Genomic DNA, 19,738 nt, shown 5'->3' with positions numbered 1-19,738 from the left:
TATCTATATCTGTATCTGTATCTGTATCTGTATCTGTATCTGTATCTGTATCTGTATCTGTATCTGTATCCATATCTATATCTATCAGTGACATGCGGTGAGGTTTATGGTTGGTGAGGCAAAAAAAGGAAAGTGGGTTTTGGCCGCCCTGCCGCTATGTCCGACATAGAGGTGGGATAAATAGTATTATTTGCTATGAACAGAGGTTGGCTGAAAAGGCCGGGATCTCTTTCACCGCTCTTATTCGCAAAACCTAGGCTGTGTCAGGACATGGGGGAAGGGTCTTCTGCCTGCGGGTCTCTGTGGGTCTCTCCTACTGAAGGCAGAACAAGAAAGGTGGTAAAGGACTCCAGGCCCCTATGGTCCCCCAAAGTGCGCCGATTACCAAAAGTGTGATTTCAAGGCAGGTGAAGCAAAACCGCAAAGGGTGTCTTGTTTTGTTTTGCTCAGTTGTGCTTTGGGCTCTTTTTCAGTGGCAGCTTTGCCTGCTCTGGCTCCAGCATAGACAGACGAGGACAGGAAGCAAAAGGCTCGCTCTTAGGAAGGTTGAACCGTGTTGAACCCCGAAGTGCGTTGTGCTCTTCGGCTGGCTGGCTTGCTTTCCCAGTGGGGCGGGGGAAGAAGGAGAGGAGTGGGGCTCAGCTGGGTAGTAGAGAAATCTGGGCCTTGCCTTGAGGCTCAGGTGTTGCGAGCCGGGGCCTCAGGGAGCCACCGCCACCGGGACCCCTAACAACGCGCGCTGCTTGGATGGAGGGAAACCCGTGCCTTGCGCCCCAAGCATGGCTGGCTGCGTGGTGACATTTCCCTCCCTTTAATGTCCCCCTCCAGGACCGCTCGGATGGGCTCAACGGGACCTCCGTCGGTGGCCGCCTCCCCCAGCTCTCATCCCTCAACCAGGCAGCGGCATACTCATCGGTTCCCCTCTGTGCCACACACCGGCCTCAGACTTCCAGCCTCCTTATTTCCCGCCACCTTATCCACAGCCGCTGTTGCTCTATGTGCAGAGCCAGGAAAGCGCCTACCAGCACCTGGGGAACCCCTATGGCGGCCTCAACCCCATCCACCAGCACCAGCAGAGGGGCTGGCCCTCACAGTAGGCGTGCCGGGAAGAAGCAGCAGCTGCAGCGGGGGGCCTCATTTCATAGATGCACTGCGCTCTCAGCCTGGATCCGTGCAGGGACTACCTGGGCATACATTTTGTATGTTTTAATGGATTTTAGTGGGGTGTGTATGGGAGAGTGATTGAGAGTGTATCAGAAAGGACTGAGGCGCGGCCTGGTGCCTCCCCCACTGAGTTCATAAGCAGAAGTGGTAGGGGGGCCCAGGCCTACCCCTCATCCTAGAATGAGTGATAGATGTGACCTGCTAGGAAGAGCGTGGGCCATGGGAGGGGGGAGGGGCCTTCTGGGATGGGGGCGGGTCAGAGCATCCCGGTCATGTTGGGGAGGGGCAGGTATGACGGGGGCTACAGGGCTAGCCATTACCGGGGACGGAGGGCTCGCTATGTCACAGCGATCCCTCGTTCCGGCCCTGTAAGCTCAACTCAAGGGCCAGGTGGTAAGAGAAGCCAGGGCCCTGGTCTCAGGTTGCTGTTGCTAAATGCCAGGTCTGTGGTTCATAAAGCTCCCCTCGTCCGGGACTTAATACTTGATGAGGGGGCAGACCTGGCATGTATTACTGAAACCTGGTTGGGCCATTAGGGAGGAGTCCCCCTCTCCGAAATGTGCCCGGAAGGGTTTCAGGTACTTCACCAATCACGATACCAGAAAAGGGGTGGGGGAGTGGCAATTATTATCCGAGGATCATTAGCTCCTCGCAGAAGCCCTGCTCCGGAGATTGTGGGGTGTGAGTTCCTTCTTTTGAAGTTGGACCTAGGGGTTCAAGTGGGCTTGTTGTTGACGTACCTACCTCCTAGCTGCATCACAACAGCCCTGCCTGCGCTCCTGGAGTCAGTAGCCGGGTTGGCGATTGAGTTCCCCAGACTGCTAGTACTGGGGGACTTTAATCTGCTGTCCTTAGGCGAACGCTCTGATGGGGCCCAGGAGTTCATGGCTTCCATGACAGCCATGGACTTGACCCAAGTAATTCAGGGTCCGACTCATAGAGCGGGACACACGTTCGACCTAGTGTTTCTCTCGGAGCAGTGGAGACATGATCTTGAGCTAAGGGAAGTAGACATCTCACCGTTGTCATGGTCGGATCACTTCCTGTTGAGGCTTGATTTTTGGAAGCTACTTCCCCACCGCAGGGAGGTGGAACTGATTAAGTGGTTCCACCCCAGACACCTGATGGACCTGTTGGGATTTCAGAAGGAGCTTGGGGAGATACCTGACTCTCTTGCCCACAATCCGACAGAGTCCCTGGTCGCCGCTTGGAATACAGCGGCGACTGGGGCCCTAGATCGGATTGTGCCTTTGCGGCCTCTCCGCGGCATTGGATCCAGGAGGGCTCCTTGGTTCACTGAGGAACTCCGGAAGATGAAGCGCCAAAAGAGACGCCTAGAGCTATGCTGGAAGGCTAGCAACTCTGAATCTGACCAAACACTACTAAGAGCCTTTATTAGGACTTATTTAGTGGCGATACGGGCGGCAAAATGTGCGCATTTTTCCGCTCTCCTTGCGTCCGCAGAATCTTGCCCAGCCGCTCTGTTTAAGATAACCCGTTCCCTCCTGAAACGGGGGGAAACGGGGGATGCCTTACAGGGTCGAGCTGAGGAGTTTGCTCAGTTTCTGTCGGACAAAATCACTCAGATTCGGACAGACCTGGACTCCGTTTGGACAGAAGCAGCAGAGATGCCGAGGGAGGGTCTTGTTCAGACTTTCTGGAATGACTTCCAGCTTGTCACTCCTGATGAAGTGGACAAGGCCATGGGAGTGATGAGTGCCTCCACCTGTTTACTGGATCCGTGCCCCTCCTGGCTGGTTTCAACCAGCAGGGAGGTAACACGAGGCTGGTTCCAGAGAATTACAAACACCTCCTTGTGGGAGGGATCTTTTCCACAGCCTCTGAAGGAGGCGGTGGTGAGACCCCTCCTCAAGAAGCCTTCCCTGGACCCAGCTATATTTAGGAACTATCGTCCAGTCTCCAACCTCCCTTTTTTAGGGAAGGTTGTTGAGAAGGTGGTGGCCCTCCAACTCCGATGGACCTTGGATGAAGCAGATTATCTAGACCCTTTTCAGTCTGGTTTCAGGCCTGGTTACTCCACCGAAACCGCTTTGGTCGCACTGACCGATGATCTCTGGTGGGCCAGGGACAGAGGGCATTCCTCTGTCCTTGTGCTCCTTGACCTCTCAGCGGCCTTCGATACCATCGACCATGGTGTCCTTCTGTGACGGCTGGAGGAGGTGGGAGTGGGAGACACCGTTTTACGGTGGTTCTCCTCCTACCTCTCCAACAGGTCGCAGTCGGTGTTGGTCGGAGGACAGAGGTCGACTCCTAGGCCCCTCAATTATGGGGTGCCGCAGGGGTCGGTCCTGTCCCCCCTCCTATTTAACATCTACATGAAGCCAACTGGGTGAGATCATTCGCTGCCATGGGATTAAATATCACCAGTACGCGGACGACACTCAGTTGTATCTGTCCGCCCCGTGACAACAGTGTAGCAGTGAAAGTGATGTGCCAGTGCCTGGAAGCTGTTAGGGTCTGGATGGGAGCGAACAAACTCGCGCTCAATCCTGACAAGACCGAATGGCTGTGGATGCTGCCCCCTAAGGACAGTCCATCTAGTCCATCCTTAAGCCTGGGAGGAGAAAATATGCTCCCCTCAGAGAGTGTCTGCAACTTGGGGGTCCTTCTGGACCCAGAGCTGACTTTGGAACATCACCTGTCGGCTGTGACCAGGGGGGGCTTTGCCCAGGTTCACCTGGTGCACCAGTTGCGGCCCTATTTGGACCGGGAGGCACTTCAGACAGTCACTCATGCCCTCATCATCTCAAGATTAGATTACTACTTGGGGCTGCCCCTGAAAAGTGTTCGGAGACTGCAATTAGTCCAGAATGCAGCCGCGCGAGCGATATTGGGTGTACCAAGGTACACCCATACTACACCTATCCTCCGTGAGCTGCACTGGCTTCCCATTGGTCTCCGAGCACGATTCAAGGTGCTGGTTATCACCTTTAAAGCCCTACATGGCCTAGGACCTGGATACCTGCAAGACCGTCTTCTGCTACATACCTCCCTTAGACCAATAAGATCGCACAGGATGGGCCTTCTCCGGATGCCTTCAGTGGGACAATGCCGGCTGGCGACACCTAGGAGTAGGGCCTTCTCTGTTGCTGCTCTGGCCCTATGGAATGAGCTGCCCCCAGAGATCCGGGCCCTGCCTACTCTCATGGCCTTCCGCAAAGCTATTAAAACCTGGCTTTTCCGGCAGGCCTGGGGCCGTTGATCTCTTGATTGAGGTCCGGCCCCTCTCTGACTGGGTGTATGTTGTGCTCTTTCTTAACTTTGTTGTGTCTCATTTTTTAATTCTTTTTTAATAAATTTTCATTTCTGTAAGCCGCCCGGAGTCCTTTGGGATTGGGCGGCCTAGAAATTCAATAAATGAAGTGAAATGAAATGTATGCTCATTCCACAAGTTCAGAGATGCCTTTCCTGCCCCCCCTTTTTTGTCTTCTGTAAAAAAAAAATTACCCTAATGTCATCTGCAGAGTGACCAATGAAGATCATATTGACCGTTCTCTTCTTTTCTTCAACCTCAGGATCTAATGTGGTATTTTGCCTAAAGGTTTGATAAATGCATTCTAGGATTTCCCCTGGATTTTCATCCTATTTCGATTGACTTTAATACACCTTCTCTAAATTCTTAACTTTTGTTTGAATCCTAACAAAACTAAGGTCCAATAGTTTTGCAGCTGAATGGACTAGGTTCCCAATCTGGTTCCTTCAGTAACCATGACCAGACTGGATCTTTTACATAATCCTTCTGCAAAGGCTTATTAATGGTTACCTTCACCAGCCTTCTTTTCTTTTCTTTTCATTTGTATGTCAGCCCAAGCAGACTGGTGAGTTCAGAAAAATGGATGCAAAAAGGACATGCATCTCATCTGGATTTCTCTATAAGCAGGAATTTGATTTTTCCAATTATATAAATCAGCCATTGAGAATGGAGCATATATCCACACCTTATGTAGCTCCCCCTCAGTTTCTGGCAATAAAATTTCCAATAGGGGCAATTTGAGTTTTTGTCTCAACTGCTCCCTTGGACCAGGTTTGTGGTCCACTTGATCTGTCCCTTCGGTAACCTTTTTGGTTTCCTTCCTCCTGGCCCCACCTAATGGAACCATTTGTTTATTCTAACCAATATCTGATTCCACTGATTATCTCCCTGGGTCTCCTACCCCTTCAGTGTCAACCACTTCATGTTAAAGCTACACAGATGGAGGGCACTGATGTCAGAGACACACTCTCTCTTTCTCTTTTTAAACAGTTAAACCCATCAACAAAGACAAACATGCAAACTAAAACAGCACAGGAACTAAATGTTTCGTTGAGACTCTCTTTTTCTTTTTTGTTTCTTTTCTTTTATCTATGTGTCTTTTGTGGATTCATACGGTGGTTTGGCTAGAAGGGCAAAATTTGGTATCCATATTCTACAATACCCTGCTAAAACCAAAAACCCTCATAATTGTCTCTTATTAGTTGGTTTTGTTGTTAAATCAAATCATTAAGTTTTTCAACACCACTACTCTGTGGGGAATAGACAGCATGAAGTTTCCACTTAATTCCAAAAGCCTAGGAAACAGTTTGTGTCACCTGAGCTGTGAAATATGGGTTAACATGTTTCAGGAATGAAATGAACAGGTAAAATCATTTAAACACACAATAACTACAAGGATGAAACTTTTCTCGTAAATGACCTTAAAACATTTCCTGGGTTGTTACTTTAAGATATAGGGAAGGAAGGAAGGGGAAAAATACTTCTCTTTACTCTGTTTTTGTTGGCCAAACAAACGCAAAGTAAGGACTCCCCCCCCCCCCCGCCCTTCACTCAGTTTTCTGGGCCCGACAAACAGAGAGAAGGCAATTTCTGCCAGTTTAAAATTCTTGTCCTTTTGGATTGGAGACATCTTAGTTTCAATTACCTTGAGAGTGTACAAAGACTTAGGCACACATATACACAAGGACAAGGACCAGGAAGCTGCTTCTTTTTTCCCCACAAGCCATCAGGTTTGGAAATGATAACACACACACACACACACACACACACACACACACACACACACATATATGCACCAATACCATGAAACAACACTTTCAGGCCTGGGGGAGGTTCTGTCGCTTTAAATCTTCAATTTTCTTTCCTTGGGTAACATGTGGCTCATTCTCCAAGCATGAGAAAACTCAGAGCGCAGTTTAAATCCTAACTACACTATAGTTCCCCAGAGCTTCAAGCCCAAGCTGAGAAGCTTACTTATTTTGCCAGTTGGTCAAACATATCAAAATCAATTCAACGTCATTCAATTCTACGTTATTAGTTCTACGTTATACACACCAAAAAATTTCAACAGACATTACATCAAATTAATCAAATACAATTACCTAGGTCTTCCCATTCAACAGGCTTTACCTTTTTATTACCTGCTAAATTTCTTTTGCTCAAAGTTATGCCCGATGTTCTATCTCCTTAAGCACTAGATTGTTAATACTTGTCTCTGCCCTGGGGTGTTCGGTTTCTAATTTTGATCTGCCAGTGGCGCTGGCTAATTTTTAAAGATCCAAACTCTTCTATCTTGATCTCCCAGCCCGTGCTGGCATATTTTTAAAGATCAAGATGTATAGAGACTTTCATTAACACATCGTTTGCATCTCGATGGGGCTCTTGATTCATCTAATGGTGGCCAGAATCTGAGGCCCTACAGAAAGGCACCCCAAATCTTGGCACAATATCTTTTAGTACACACAAAATCAGTAGATCTCTAAATCCTAATTTCTGGGAATATTGTGGGGAAATCTATTTGCCACACAGCACCTGGGAGCCCTGTAGAAGGACTTCCAAAGGAAATTTCCATCCCGTCTTTGGATTGTTTTGTCACAACTGAGACAGGCTGCAGCAACCTGATTAACAACAGCATAAGTGTCTCTAACTACCGATCCCCGCAAACAACCTCCTTGAGCCTTGTACAATAGGGGTGAGGATAATTTCTCTGCCAGAGACTTTACTAAAACTTTCTGAAAGTTTTTTCAACATGTATTGGAGGGGCATTCAAGGAACGCTCCCCACCCTCCTATGTTCTATTTCTAACACACTTTCTGCTGACCTGTGGTCCTGGACATCAGGGTCACCAACAGGAACTGCAGCAGATTAACCTCCCACACAAACCTAGAGCCTCATTAGGATACGCTGGTTCCATTTGGAAGGGATGCTATCCCAGGCTCAGGGGGGGGGGGTGATCGGGCCCCCTCTTCCACTCCTAACTGAGTGGATCTACAATTCTTTTGATACTTTCCTGAAGGCATCTTCTTTCTCAGCCAGCATAATTTTTATTAACTTGTCCTGATCCTGGTCAGATTCTTGGATCGGTGGTGTCCTCTGGATGTCCAAGAGAGGTCGTCAGCCCTCTTCCGGAGAAAGGTCTCCGTTGGCGCCTGAAGACGGGTGAGATGGCCTTGATGTGGCACCGGTTGGTCCGTTCCAACATCAGCGAATATCGCTCTAAATCCTGCCCACGGTCGCCAGAATTGTTGCAGAAAATGACAGGCTTTAGACTTCTCAGGATACAGGAAAAGTTTATTTGGCAGCCAGGTTCAGAAAGTTAATGAAATAGCTAACATTGCAAATTCTGAACAATCTTCATTATTGAAGTACACATTCTTATACATTCTCAAAGGCAGTGTAACACGGAAACACTTAACTCATTTCTTATTGGTTTCCTTGAGGATAAAGGCTGATAAGGAGATGGGGTCTTACTTCTCCTTTTGTTACAGGTAAGGACTACGTGTTATTAACGAACTTTATCTGAACCTTGTGGTTTGGACTTTTGACATAGGGACATTGGCTAGAACATCTTGTGGTTAGAGGCTGATGACATTTCCTTTAAGCAAGCTTCTAACTATCCTTTTTATGCCACGTTTTCATTCTTATATTTTTAATCCATATTTTATTCTACTATAATGGAATAATACAGTTGCAGGTTGCTTATGTTATTTGGGACTTCCCTAAGTGATCAGGTTAAAATTCAGAACATGATTCTATATAGCTTGCAATAATCGGAAAAGACCAGATTCTTCCTCCACTTAGATACTTTGGAAACCCTCAGGAAATTACTGTCTCCTGATTTGGAAACAGAATACTTAGCACCACTTATCCCATTAGCACTAAACAATTTCATGCCATCTTATTTACAGAGGTGGTGCATTTCTATCACCAGGTACAAACTGAAAAGTAAAACATGAGATCAGTGTTTGTGTTCTGACTCAGCAACTGAAGGCACCAAACTATATCTGTTCCCTGTTTTTGAACCCTCTTAATCTTTTCTTCTTCTAGAAGAAAAAACAAATCATTCAGGTCTACTCCTGTCAGCCTTCCCAGCTCCACCTATTTTGCATACAGAGATTAGGCAATAGGGACCTTTGGTTTCTATGGCTATATTTCTCAAGGCCTCTGACTGGCTAAAACCCTCCAGAGTTCCTTTTTTGTCTGTAGCCCTGGAAAGGGAATCTCACTGCCTTATTGTAGGCTGTCAGTTTTGGCTACAAAAGTAAAGGTAAGGCTTTATTTCTAATTCTCAGTGAAAGTGACATGGCTTCCAGAAACTTTGGGCCTTTGTTTACCAACTCCTAGTCAAATCTTCAGGCTTCTTTCATGATTTGAGAGCAGAAAATAATGATACTCCCTCCCCCCCCCCCCAGTTCAGAAAGCAGAGGAAAAAAATCAGTTGTCAAGATGTATATCTCATATAAGAACTCTGTGGTATAAATAATGTAATGTGTTTGAAATTATTTTTGTTGCAATTTTTTAAGAGTGATTTGTGGTGGACGGGGCTATCACCTTGATGGAAGAGTGGGATTTGTGGCTATCCTCAGGCAATATGCTAAAGCAAATTCCACCCAAAATTAACATTTTATGGTTTGCCTATCATGAGAATCTTGCTAGTGTGGTTTGTAAACTGCATTTTTTGATTAATTTTGGAATCCATTCAGCTGTGAGCGGTTTAAAATAGGGTTTAGGGGATCTAGCCTCTGAACTAATATAGAGGAGAGTCTTCTTGACATGGGAGTCTTACCCCACTTCCTGGTTTACTTAAATCACTTAAAAGGGTTTACACATTGCTTTGAATGCTTAAATTTTGACTTATGGAACAAGACATAATCGTGGGTTTACCAATCTGAGTCAGAAACCAACAAACATGTAATGATCTTATCTAGGTTGTCATATAGAACAAAGAATACTGAAATATATGCTCAGTTCAATTTTATTTGTGGTAGAGTAGTGATCAATTTCAAAAAAAATATTCACTCTTAAGCAAAACATTGTAATTTATTTTTATTTGCTAAACAAATATATATTCAATTTGCAAGGTTTTCTGCTTCAAAGACTTTGCATTTATTAATAATTTTCAGTTACAACGCTGTTTTTGAAAATATGGCCATTAGTGTCTGTTAAAAAGATGATGGTGAACTTAACCATAGTCTGTTTAGTTAAATTGACTTTATGGAGATGAAGTATCAAACTGTAAACTAACAATCAGGGACTTTGCATAGCACATTGGCTAAGTATGATTGGCTGATTTTAGTTTAAGGTAAAGGGTGAGCAAAGCCAACATAAAGCAAATGCATTTGCAAACGCAATCTTGATTTCTGGCATCTGCCTACACAATTCTGTGAAATTTCCCAGGCAAGGTTTTTCTGCTGGGATTTCAACTGGATTATCCCTGGCACATCATTAATAACTAGACTACTCACTGCAGGTCCTTGCTTTTCTCTAGAAGGTTGTTTGGTATCTTCTGGTGGATGTAATTCAAATGTTAAAAGCAGCGGTGGGATCCTACCGGTTTAACAAGTGTGTGCACTTTGCCACATGACTCAGCTGAGAAGATAAAAGTAGGTCAAGCGCAGGGTTGGGTGGGCGGGCCCACTTGATTGTGGGAGTGAACGTGTTCGCTCCGAGCTGATTGTCAGAGCTACCTGTTAGGGCAAACCTGTACAAAACAGTAGAATTCCACAAGAATGCCAGGTAGGGTTCATATGCCAAGCTAGACACCATTTACTTTTTCCTTCAACTGTTTTTAAATTGAAAGAATTTTTAAATAAAGAAGTCAGAAGAGTATTGCAAGAGGAAGTATATTTGAACATGTTAGCAGCATCTCTTTTGGACATTAAAGCAATTTCCAGCGTAATATAGTACAAGGTGGACTTCTAATTACACAATTACTGTCCAGAGTTTATTTAACAATATTGGTGGTCATTTTTTAAAATAAATATGGAATGGAATATAAAAGGTGCTTTTAAAAGCTCTAAAATGAAATGTTTGTAAAATATCTAGTCAGAAAGATAAAATTTAAAATTAGTCTTTCGTTTGGCATGATGGTTAATGTTTAAATTGATTAAAATAAGCTTCCCAACGTATTTAGCAAAATATTTGATAAGGTATGGAACTCTTGCATATTTCTTTTATTTGTTCTGACTCTATTGCTTGACATTTCTCCAGAGATGGAAACCAAAGATTACCTTCGTCAGGACTGCCAGATGGTCTATGGCATTCCTATGGTCTATGCATTCTCCTTTGACTGGGATAGAATTGAAAATTTCCAGAGTAGGCCAGATGACATTGTGATAGCCACATATCCCAAATCTGGTGAGTTTTCAGTATTGGAAAAGGGCAACCTGATAATTTTTCATCTTTTAATGATGCCTTCATTTTATGAAGTTTTTTTTTCTCTTAGCATGCAGATTTCAATACAACTTCTGTGCTCTTTGTTTCCAGGCACAACGTGGTTAAGTGAAATTGTGGATATGATTCTGAATAACGGTGATGTTGATAAATGCAAAAGAGATGCTATTTTCAATAAAGTGCCTATGTTAGAATTTGTTGTCCCAGGGAAGATGCCAGCTGGTAAGCTTTGATCTTAATTCTTTTAAAAAATGTTTTATTTGCGTTGAGTGTATCTCAAAATCACACTATTTCTAATCCTTAACATTTTAAATTCACAATATACTTTAACACACTATTAATGTTAATAATACAATTAAATTACCGAATCCTAAATTTCCATCTACTGATCTTAATCTTATTTTTAGTTATAATAAGTTGTATGTATATATATGTATGTATGTATGTGTGTATGTGTATGTGTATTGTATGTATGTATATATGTATGTATGTATACACACACATACATACACACGCATATACATCAATGTTCCCTCTAATTTTTTTTCAGTGTGAGCGGAAAAGTATAGTGTTTGAGCAGCACATTTTCATACCTGAGCACCTGGATTTTTTTCATAGATGTCACCCAAGACAACGAAATTAGTGTTATTTGAAACTCAATTCTACCATGTAAATATCCATTAAGTAAAGAAATCTCCCTATACAGGTAGTCCTCAATCTACGACCATAATTGAGCCCAAAGTTTCTATTGCTAAGTGAGACATTTGTTAAGTGAGTTTTGCCCCATTTTACAACCTTTCTTGCTACAGTTAAGTGAATCATTGCGGTTAAATCAGTAACCTGGTTGTTAAGTCAATCTGACTTTCCTACTGACTTTCCTTGGCAGATGGTTGCAAAAGGTGACCCCAGGACACTGCAACCATCATAAATATGAGGCAGTTGCCAAAGATCCAAATTTTGATCATATGACCATGGGGATGCTGCAATGATCATGTGTGAAGAACAGCTGTAATTCACTTTTTTCAGTGCTGATGTAGCTTTAGTCATTAAGTGAACTGTTGTAAGTTGAGGACTATACTTTCCCCCTTACTATCCAATAGTCTGCAGTGATATTAGCAAGTTATGAATAAATTACCAACTGATGTAGATTAGCAATTGGAGCACTTAAAGAAGCAAACAAAGAGGGGAGAGGAAGGAAGGGAGGAAGGAAAGAAGGGAGAGGGAGAGAGAAACAGAGACAGAGGGAGAGACAAAAAAGGAAAGAGGAGAAAGAGAAAAAGAAAGGGGAGAGGACGGTGGGAGGATAAGAAAAAGAGGCAGAAAAAAGAAAGAGAGAAAGAGGAAAGGAAGAAAGAAGGAAGGAAAGAAAAAAGGAAGAAAAAAGGAAGAAAGAAAAGAGGAGAGAAGAGAAGGAATAGAGGCCAAAAAAGCAAACAAGGAAAAGTAGGGAAAAAACTTTCACTGGAAAACACTATTTTTCCATCAGTGCAAAACTTTCCTAAACAAGGTTAATTTTCTGGATTTTGACTTTCCGGTCCAGGTGGACCAAGAAGCCTTTGTTTTCTTTTTCTAAAATCAAATAAAATCTGCAGAGCACCAGCTCGACTCCCCCTTCCTGCAAAAAAAACCTCGAGCGCAGAGGCTGGATTCAGACAACATGTGCATATCCAGCGTGGGTTTCCACTTGTTTGAGAGTTGGTTGCTGCAGTTGCTGCTGCCGTTGCTGCTGCCGCCGCTTCTCTCCTCAGTAACTTTGATCCAGGAGGGAACAGCCTCCCTGTCAATCAGCTAGAAAACGGCTTCCTTCCCTCGGCTTCCTTCGTGCTGAGTTATCCTTTAGAAACTTACTGTTAATGCCTACTTCCCTATCTCCCACAGGCTATCGGGGCTTTTTTTCCTGCTCCCGCCCCTCCGCCACCTTCCTACTGGCTCCTGAAGCCTCAAAGGATCCTCAAAGCCACAGCGCCGGGCAGCAAATCTGGCGGTGCTGTTAGAGGAGGAGGAGGCAGCAGCAGTTAGTCCGGCCTACAAAGGACCTCCTCCCCAGCTTCCGGAGCCTGTGGAAATCACTGCGCGGGAGTTGAAAAGTCCTGTGCGGTGTTTTCTTGCCATGTGCGCGGCCGCGCAGCCGCGCACCTTAGAGGGAACAGTGATATACATACATACACACACACACACACACACACACACAATTTTTCCTTTTTGTTTTTTCCCAGTTTATTAATGTATTTTCTCATTATTCATCATCTCTTAACCTTTTTAAAATCCCATCATTTCTTGACTTTTTAGTCAGCCTTTTGTCTCCCGCCCTCCCTCTTCCCTAACTCTCTCTCTCCTGGAATCTTGTAGCTCTTTTTGTGCCTACTGAACACTTTCAGTAGGATACCCTGGATACCCTTTTCTCTTTCTACTGTATTATTTGAACACTCATCAACAAGACTTCCTTTTTTTTAAGAGAATCTTTTTTTTCTTTAAATCTTTCTTTTTTTTGGGGGGGGGGAGATTTTTCTCCTTGTTCTATTATAAGATTTTGAGGAGTTATCTAATTGATTCCTACTTATTAATCCTTTATTTTCTTTATTTATAGCTTCTTGCTTTTTATTTTTATTTTTCCCTTCTGGTGCTGCAGCTTCTAATCTCTCTCATCTATTTCTTGAATATCATGTTCATCTTCCCCCGCAGTTGTTGAATGACTTCTACATTCATTTCTGTGTCTTTAAACAATCGTCTCCTTATTGTTCTTCAGAGATTCACACATACTTTTTAACATCAAGAATATTTCTTCATATGCCTCATGCCTCTATCATCCCCTGTAAACCCGTTTTATAACAATTTAATAAAAATGACTCAGTATATTTCTATAGATCCAATGTCTCAATATTTTAAAACTCCTGCTTAATAAAATTTTATCAATCCCATAATTATACCTCCAAGACCCCTAAATTTATGATCTTTAAAATTCTTTAGTAGTTTATAGCCTTATAGTTTTCTGATTATATATCTTCCCAATTGTCCAAATTTTAAAGTCTTATTAACTTTCCTTCCTTTCTCTTTTATTCTATCACCTTTTGTCTTTTGTCTTGTAGAATGTTCTGTTGAATAACATTAATAGTCCAAATCCAAATTAATCCATTAGATTTCTCCAATCTTTCAAATCCATAATCCAATAGCCAATTTTAATAAAGTTTAGTTATTTGCAAATTAGTTCCTTTTAAAAATCTTCAGGAGGGAAAAAATCTCATTAAATATTCTTAAATTATCCAAGTCAACATAAAGTCAAGGTTAGGCAGTCTTCTAGATGTTATTACTTTTATTCTGTCTATTAGACTTTATGTGTATTAAGTTCACTTTCAATGAGTATGCTGCGGCTATAATGCTGTAGTACTTCTCTTTTTCCAGTAGATGGCTCTCTTATTCCCAAATCCAATGTTGGTCTGTTAAAAACAGCTGATTAGCCAATAAATCCAGGGATTGAAAAATACAAATAGACAAAACAGCAAAAATTTTCAGGAACCGAACTAGTAGTAATGTCAGCAGGAACCCACCCCTGGGCTGGGACGTTGTCTTTTAAATCAGGTCTTTATAATAAAAGTTGATAATTATCTCACCCAGTTTCAATGCTCTTTCCAGAAACCACTCCAGCACAAAATGGTCATCGTCCCTGCTGCCATTCAAGAGAGCTTGCTTCAGACCTAACAAGGAAATTGCAAGTTCCTCATGGTCAGTGAAGTGCCTCTCCTTCCTTCACTGCCCCTACAAGGTGGTTATGACCCCGTAGGGTCTCCCAACAGTGGTTACCAGCTGGATTTTATGGGGCTCAGTAGAGCCGGCTGTTTTCCAGCCATTCTCGCTGTGACATCAACCAGAAGCCTGATCCTATTTATTCATGTGTACTTTAAAGACACTAGAAAAGATCAAGATCACTAATGCAGAGCAGCACTGCATACTTAGAAGAGAAAGGTCCACACCGATAAATTTAAAACCCTCACAGGTCACTAGGTCAATTGAACTGGCAACAGTGGGCCTGAAAGATGTGGAAGATGTTTGGCAGTGCATCTTTTGGTGCCAGCGGCAACAGTGAATTTACTGACTTTTTCAGAAATGCTTGGGGAGAGAGGTACAAGATGCATGACAGACCACATATTTGTGCTACCCTGAGGTAGACACTTGTTTTCTTTGACAAACATAGAAGAATGAATAGTGTACAAGCAGTTTATATCCTCCACTGCTCACAAGACTTCTCCAGAACTTGTTAACTTGTTTGGAGGGGAGTTTATCCATAAATACCTACAGATATACTAAGTTTCTCACAAATTCTTCAGTAGTTAGGAAACATCAGGCAACACTGAATACAATGTATTAGGAATGTCTGTGGATCAATTTGAGAAAAGGTTCCTAAAACTGGAAGGAAAATGGCCTTAAATATTGCTTTTATTAAAGGTTACCCAAAAGTGAACATGAAGATATTCAAAAACTGCTGGTTAGGTAGATTTGTAGAGTTCAGTTTTGTAAAAATCAGCAACAATGGATATTGGGAAGATGCCAAAAATGCTGCCACAGATAGGCTTCATTAGAAGAAGCTTACTGCCCTATGTGCTTTATGCAAAAGGAACTAAATGATGAGGATGAAAAATCAATAATCATTAATCTTTTTAGTCACATTATATTTCTCAGTGTTTATCAGTGATCTTTTAGCCTTTTTAAAATCTAAATAAGTACTAAATAGTTCCAGGAGTCAAAACTGACTTGAACACCCCCCCACCCCCCCATCCACACACATACTGAATGTAATCAATTTAATGGGTGTCTCCTGCATTTCCTACTCATTAACATCTTTTATTTCATTTTCATTTTCCTTTATACAATCACTTAAATACTGTGCAGTTTAAAAAAAAGCAATAAACACAACTCATAACACTTCTATCCTTCATACACCCTTTCTTCTACCCCTCCAACTTTCATTTCTCCCCTCCAACAATCCCCTCTTCTACTTCCCCTCCCCCTCAACTATTCCTTTCTCCCCTTCCCACCATCTCACCCTCCTTACATTCCCTTCTCACTCCCTCTTAATTCCTCCCTCTTCTTTCCCTCTACTCCTCACTTCGGTGTATTTTTACTATTCATTGGTCTATTCATTTTGTAATTTACACTAAAATTATAAAAGAAAAATTTAAGGGAAAGGAGAAAAAAAAGAAAAAAGAAAAAAAAGCAACAGTATCCAAGTGCATTCATTGTTTTAAAAAATTGAATCTATATTTCCCCCCTCCCCCCTCCCCCCATGAACCCCCCCCCAGACCCCCTTCCGTCTTCCCAGATCCCATTCCCGACATCGTTCCTTATCAAGCAAAGTCTGGAGTATATTGAAACCAAATAGATTAGAAGCTAAACAAAAAATAAAGAATATAAAAAAATAAAAATAAAATAAAAATAATAAAAAAAAGGAAAGGGGAAAAAGACCCCCCCCCAAAAGAGAAATCAATAAACTCTCTACCTTAAGCTCAGCTTCCCATTATTATTAACACTTAAGCAATGTGCATCATTCCTAGTCTCAATTAATTTATTACTTGCAGGATTTCAAACTATGTTGAAACCAAGTGAGTTAATCAAATAAAATTCTACTCTAGCTAGGGACCTTATCTCTTTATCTAAATATGTATCCATTTCCAAACCTTTAATATATCCCTTTTACCTCTTTCTCTATAAAGCAACTTAAGCACCTCAAATATTTCTCTCGGTTTCTGTTCCAACTCCTCTCATCCTGCCTCTACCCATGTCCATATATATATTTTATTATCATCCGTACACCTCTCCTATTTGCTCCGGCTTCCTTCAAGCTCCCTGAATATATTCTTCCAAACATTATGTTCAGATAAAAATTACTATAAAAGTCAACTTACTTTCTGGCCCAAAATAAGCTCTAATTAAACCTTCACTACCCTCCCATCTGCGCCACCCTTCCCAACTCGATTCAACCTAAACCACAATCCGAAAGCATCACAATCTCCACCTTCCTCACCCTAGAGAATAAAACATAAGCAGTTTATGTAAAAGTTCCAAGTTATCCATCAAGTCTTTTTTTTTTAAGTCCCATACAATATAATTTCCGAGGTGATCACTTCCCACAGCCTTAATGTCTCTTGATCGGTATACTGCCACGCCATCTTCTACAAGACATAGTCACAGAGTATTATTCGAGTTAAGATTAAGCAAATGTTTTGGAAGCATAACTAAATCCTTGATCTCCACTCTGCTGCCCCTCCAAAGGGGAAAAACGACAGCTCCCGCCCTGTAATTGTGTGATTGGTTGTTTCTCTTGTACTTCTCCTTGTATTTGTCCAAGTCCGGGTAATTCAGGAAGTCCCGCCTTTAAAATCTTATGATAAAAGTCTCGGGCTTCACAAGCTGAGTTGAGGCGATGTTTCTGATCGTCAAGTATGACTGTAATACCAAATGGCGCCTCCCATCTGTACTGTATCTGATTATCTCTAAGTTCTTTAGTTAAAAAAGCATAGTCTCTCCTGGCTTTTAACATCTGGGGTGGCACCTCTTTAAAAACGATCAAATCCTGTCCATAAATTTGCAGCCTGTTGTTGTAGAGCTCTTGTAGTATCGCGTTTCTGGATTCTTTTGTAGCAAAGTATATAACCACATCTCTCGGAAGTTGTCTCTGTTTTGCTGTCCACGAATTATGGCGGTAAATTTTTTGGATCTGCCAATCAAAGTTGAGTCCCGGACCTCCCACCACATGACTGAAAGCCTCAAAAAAGGTCTGCTTCAAATTCTCCTGTTCGTTTTCACGCAATCCCCTAACTCTTATTGCAAACGCAGTGTTTTTATAATTTGTCATAACAAGTTGTCTCTCTGCCGTTTCAACTTCCTGTTGCAACTTTTCGGTTTAAGATGTCAGATTAAAATTGTCTTGTTCCAAAAGTTCCAATTTATCCTCCATTCCTGCCATGTAATCTGTCATCACGGTTATAACTCCGATGGTATCCTCCCTTGTTTGGGCAATCTTGGCATCAAGTTTATCACATAGTTCCGAAATAAATTGCATTATTTCCTGTCTGAATTCTCTGAGAGTTTCAAAAAGAAATTCTTTCGTTAACAGATCTCCAGTAGGGGGCGTAGAAGGCAAAGACTGTGGCTTTATAGCGATTACTTGGGATGTATTGTTAAGAAAACGCTTAGAATTTTTTGGCTTGGGAGCCATTATAAAAAAACAAAAGCGAACAAACAAAGTCTCTGCACACCTTGATTTGCAATAAAATACTTTGAGTAAACTTTGGCAATTAGTAAAGAGAAGTCTTCAGAAAAACAGGGCTGATTAAATATATCAACTGCGAAGGCTATAAAATCGCCATTTTGAAAAACAGTTAAACAAAGGAGTTTTTTGTAAAATTGAAGCTGGTATTTTAAATAATAATAAACAAAAAAGGTTTTCAGGAATGGTCACTGCCCGGACCGATTTTAAATAGCTTAGATTTGTTCTGGGGGGGAGGATGACCTCCCTTGGGCTGAAAAAAAACAGCTGAGAAGATCTGGCTGGAGTTTAAAAAAAAAGCTCAGCTTTGTGTTGAACCTCTTCTCCGTTCACAGCGAAAAACAAAAGGCTGTGAACTTCAAAGAGATTCTAACAACTGAGCTCCTCCCTGCCCCTTTCTGCCTAAAAGGGGAGATATCTATAGATCTTTTAGATATACAGACCAGAACTCTGAGGGGAGCTCCGTTGAGCCCCCGACGACGACAGCCTCCTCCCCCGGAAGTCCGGTGTCTCCTGCATTTCCAATTATTTTCTATACCGGCAATGTCTATATGATATTCTTTACCATTTCATTGTTTTGCTTGCAAGGCACAGAACAGTTAACTCATATGCCCTCTCCTCGCATGGTGAAGACCCACCTTCCAGTAAACCTACTTCCCAAGTCTTTCTGGGAGAAAGATTGCAAGGTAAATACATTTGTCAGCAGAATACATTGTGAAAGGGTTTGGCTGGCAGAGTGCTTCTAATCCAAAACAACTCAAACCCTTTAGAAGTAAATTTCCTTCAAATACTGTCATCAGATTTGCTAATTACTCACATCTTTTTATAAGTGTAGCTCTCCAAGAATAAATATTGTTTGGAGGATGTCAGTCGCCAATCCATACCTAGGTCATTGATTCTTCAACTCTTCAAGTCATTTTGTTCTTTAGGTGGGAAGTCTTGCTAAAATTACAGATTCTTCCATCAGAGGCAGTGGTGGACTCCTGCCGGGTCTCCCAAACTGTATGTTAATTTTCAGAGTAGTTCAGAGAACTGGTTGTTGGAAGAAATCATTTCCTACTTTACAAGGCTAATTCTGCAAGGAAACAGGAAGGAAAGATTCTAGTGTGCATGTATTTCTAGCCTAATCCTTATCTTAATTGCCGTCCCTGCTGCTTTAAGAGTTTTCAGAAACTGCCTCTTGGTTCTTGGCAGTACACCCAGACTTTCTGTCTGTAGCTGAACTTCTCCGGTCCCCACCCACTCGCCAGAGTTTTTTGTGGTATTTTTATTTCTGGGCTTGAACAGCTATTTGCAGAAGGGTTGGCATAGCCATAGAAGAAATGGCTGAGAGGCAGGATGCAAGCTTGGCATTCTGTCTGATTTTTTTTACTGCCTTTCTGGGGGCATGTGATTTTTTTCTTAAATCTGGATGATTACCTTAGGATATCTTGTGAGGTGAGTGAGACCAGCTGGTATCTTTAAGTAGTGCAAATGGATCTAAGGATTGCTTTTCCTGTTTTGTAAATTTACTGAGCATAGGAGTCTCTTGTCTGTGGGGATTCTTTAGTCATCCAGGTTATGGTTATCCCAAATGTGCTTTTTTCAAGAGGCAACTGGACTTTCTTGGTTTCTAGAAAGTCCAGTTGCCTCTTGAAAAAGAACCT

The 19,738-nt window shown here is 42.4% G+C and overlaps 2 protein-coding genes across 3 annotated transcripts in view; both read left to right on the top strand.

Annotated features, from left to right (window-relative positions):
• The first annotated feature begins 1,721 nt into the window (after window positions 1-1,721).
• On the top strand, window positions 1,722-5,242 carry LOC148045941 (uncharacterized). The gene is made up of 2 exons (XM_087714417.1): window positions 1,722-2,588; window positions 5,210-5,242. The coding sequence occupies exons 1-2, from the start codon at window positions 1,722-1,724 to the stop codon at window positions 5,240-5,242; spliced, it is 900 nt and encodes a 299-aa protein (XP_087570543.1).
• A 3,387-nt stretch (window positions 5,243-8,629) lies between these two features.
• Window positions 8,630-19,738, top strand: part of LOC106548805 (sulfotransferase 1B1) — a 29,846-nt gene continuing 18,737 nt past the window's right edge. Inside the window, exons 1-5 of one of the 2 annotated variants that reach the window (XM_087713240.1) lie at window positions 8,630-8,705; window positions 10,649-10,795; window positions 10,925-11,053; window positions 14,462-14,551; window positions 18,681-18,778. In XM_087713240.1, the coding sequence (XP_087569366.1) occupies window positions 10,651-10,795; window positions 10,925-11,053; window positions 14,462-14,551; window positions 18,681-18,778 (462 nt within the window). In that variant the 5' untranslated portion in view covers window positions 8,630-8,705; window positions 10,649-10,650. The remainder of the gene's footprint in view (window positions 8,706-10,648; window positions 10,796-10,924; window positions 11,054-14,461; window positions 14,552-18,680; window positions 18,779-19,738) is intronic. The other variant, XM_087713241.1, reaches the window with a different exon arrangement.

The sequence above is a fragment of the Thamnophis sirtalis genome, unplaced genomic scaffold, assembly GCF_051295495.1.
Source record: "Thamnophis sirtalis isolate CommonGarterSnake01/CBP01778 unplaced genomic scaffold, rThaSir2_p1.2 scaffold_4, whole genome shotgun sequence".
In the NCBI taxonomy this organism is placed as follows: Eukaryota; Metazoa; Chordata; class Lepidosauria; order Squamata; family Natricidae; genus Thamnophis; species Thamnophis sirtalis.
Note: the sequence above shows the minus strand (reverse complement) of the source record. Positions and strands in the feature narration are given on the sequence as shown.

Bases quoted from the DNA above. Each gene is read 5' to 3' on its own strand.
- LOC148045941 (XM_087714417.1), top strand. From the start codon at position 1,722: ATGTGCCCGGAAGGGTTTCAGGTACTTCACCAATCACGATACCAGAAA. The intron at 2,589-5,209 runs GCAAAATGTGCG...CCCTTGGACCAG, and splicing joins ATTTAGTGGCGATACGGGCG to GTTTGTGGTCCACTTGATCT.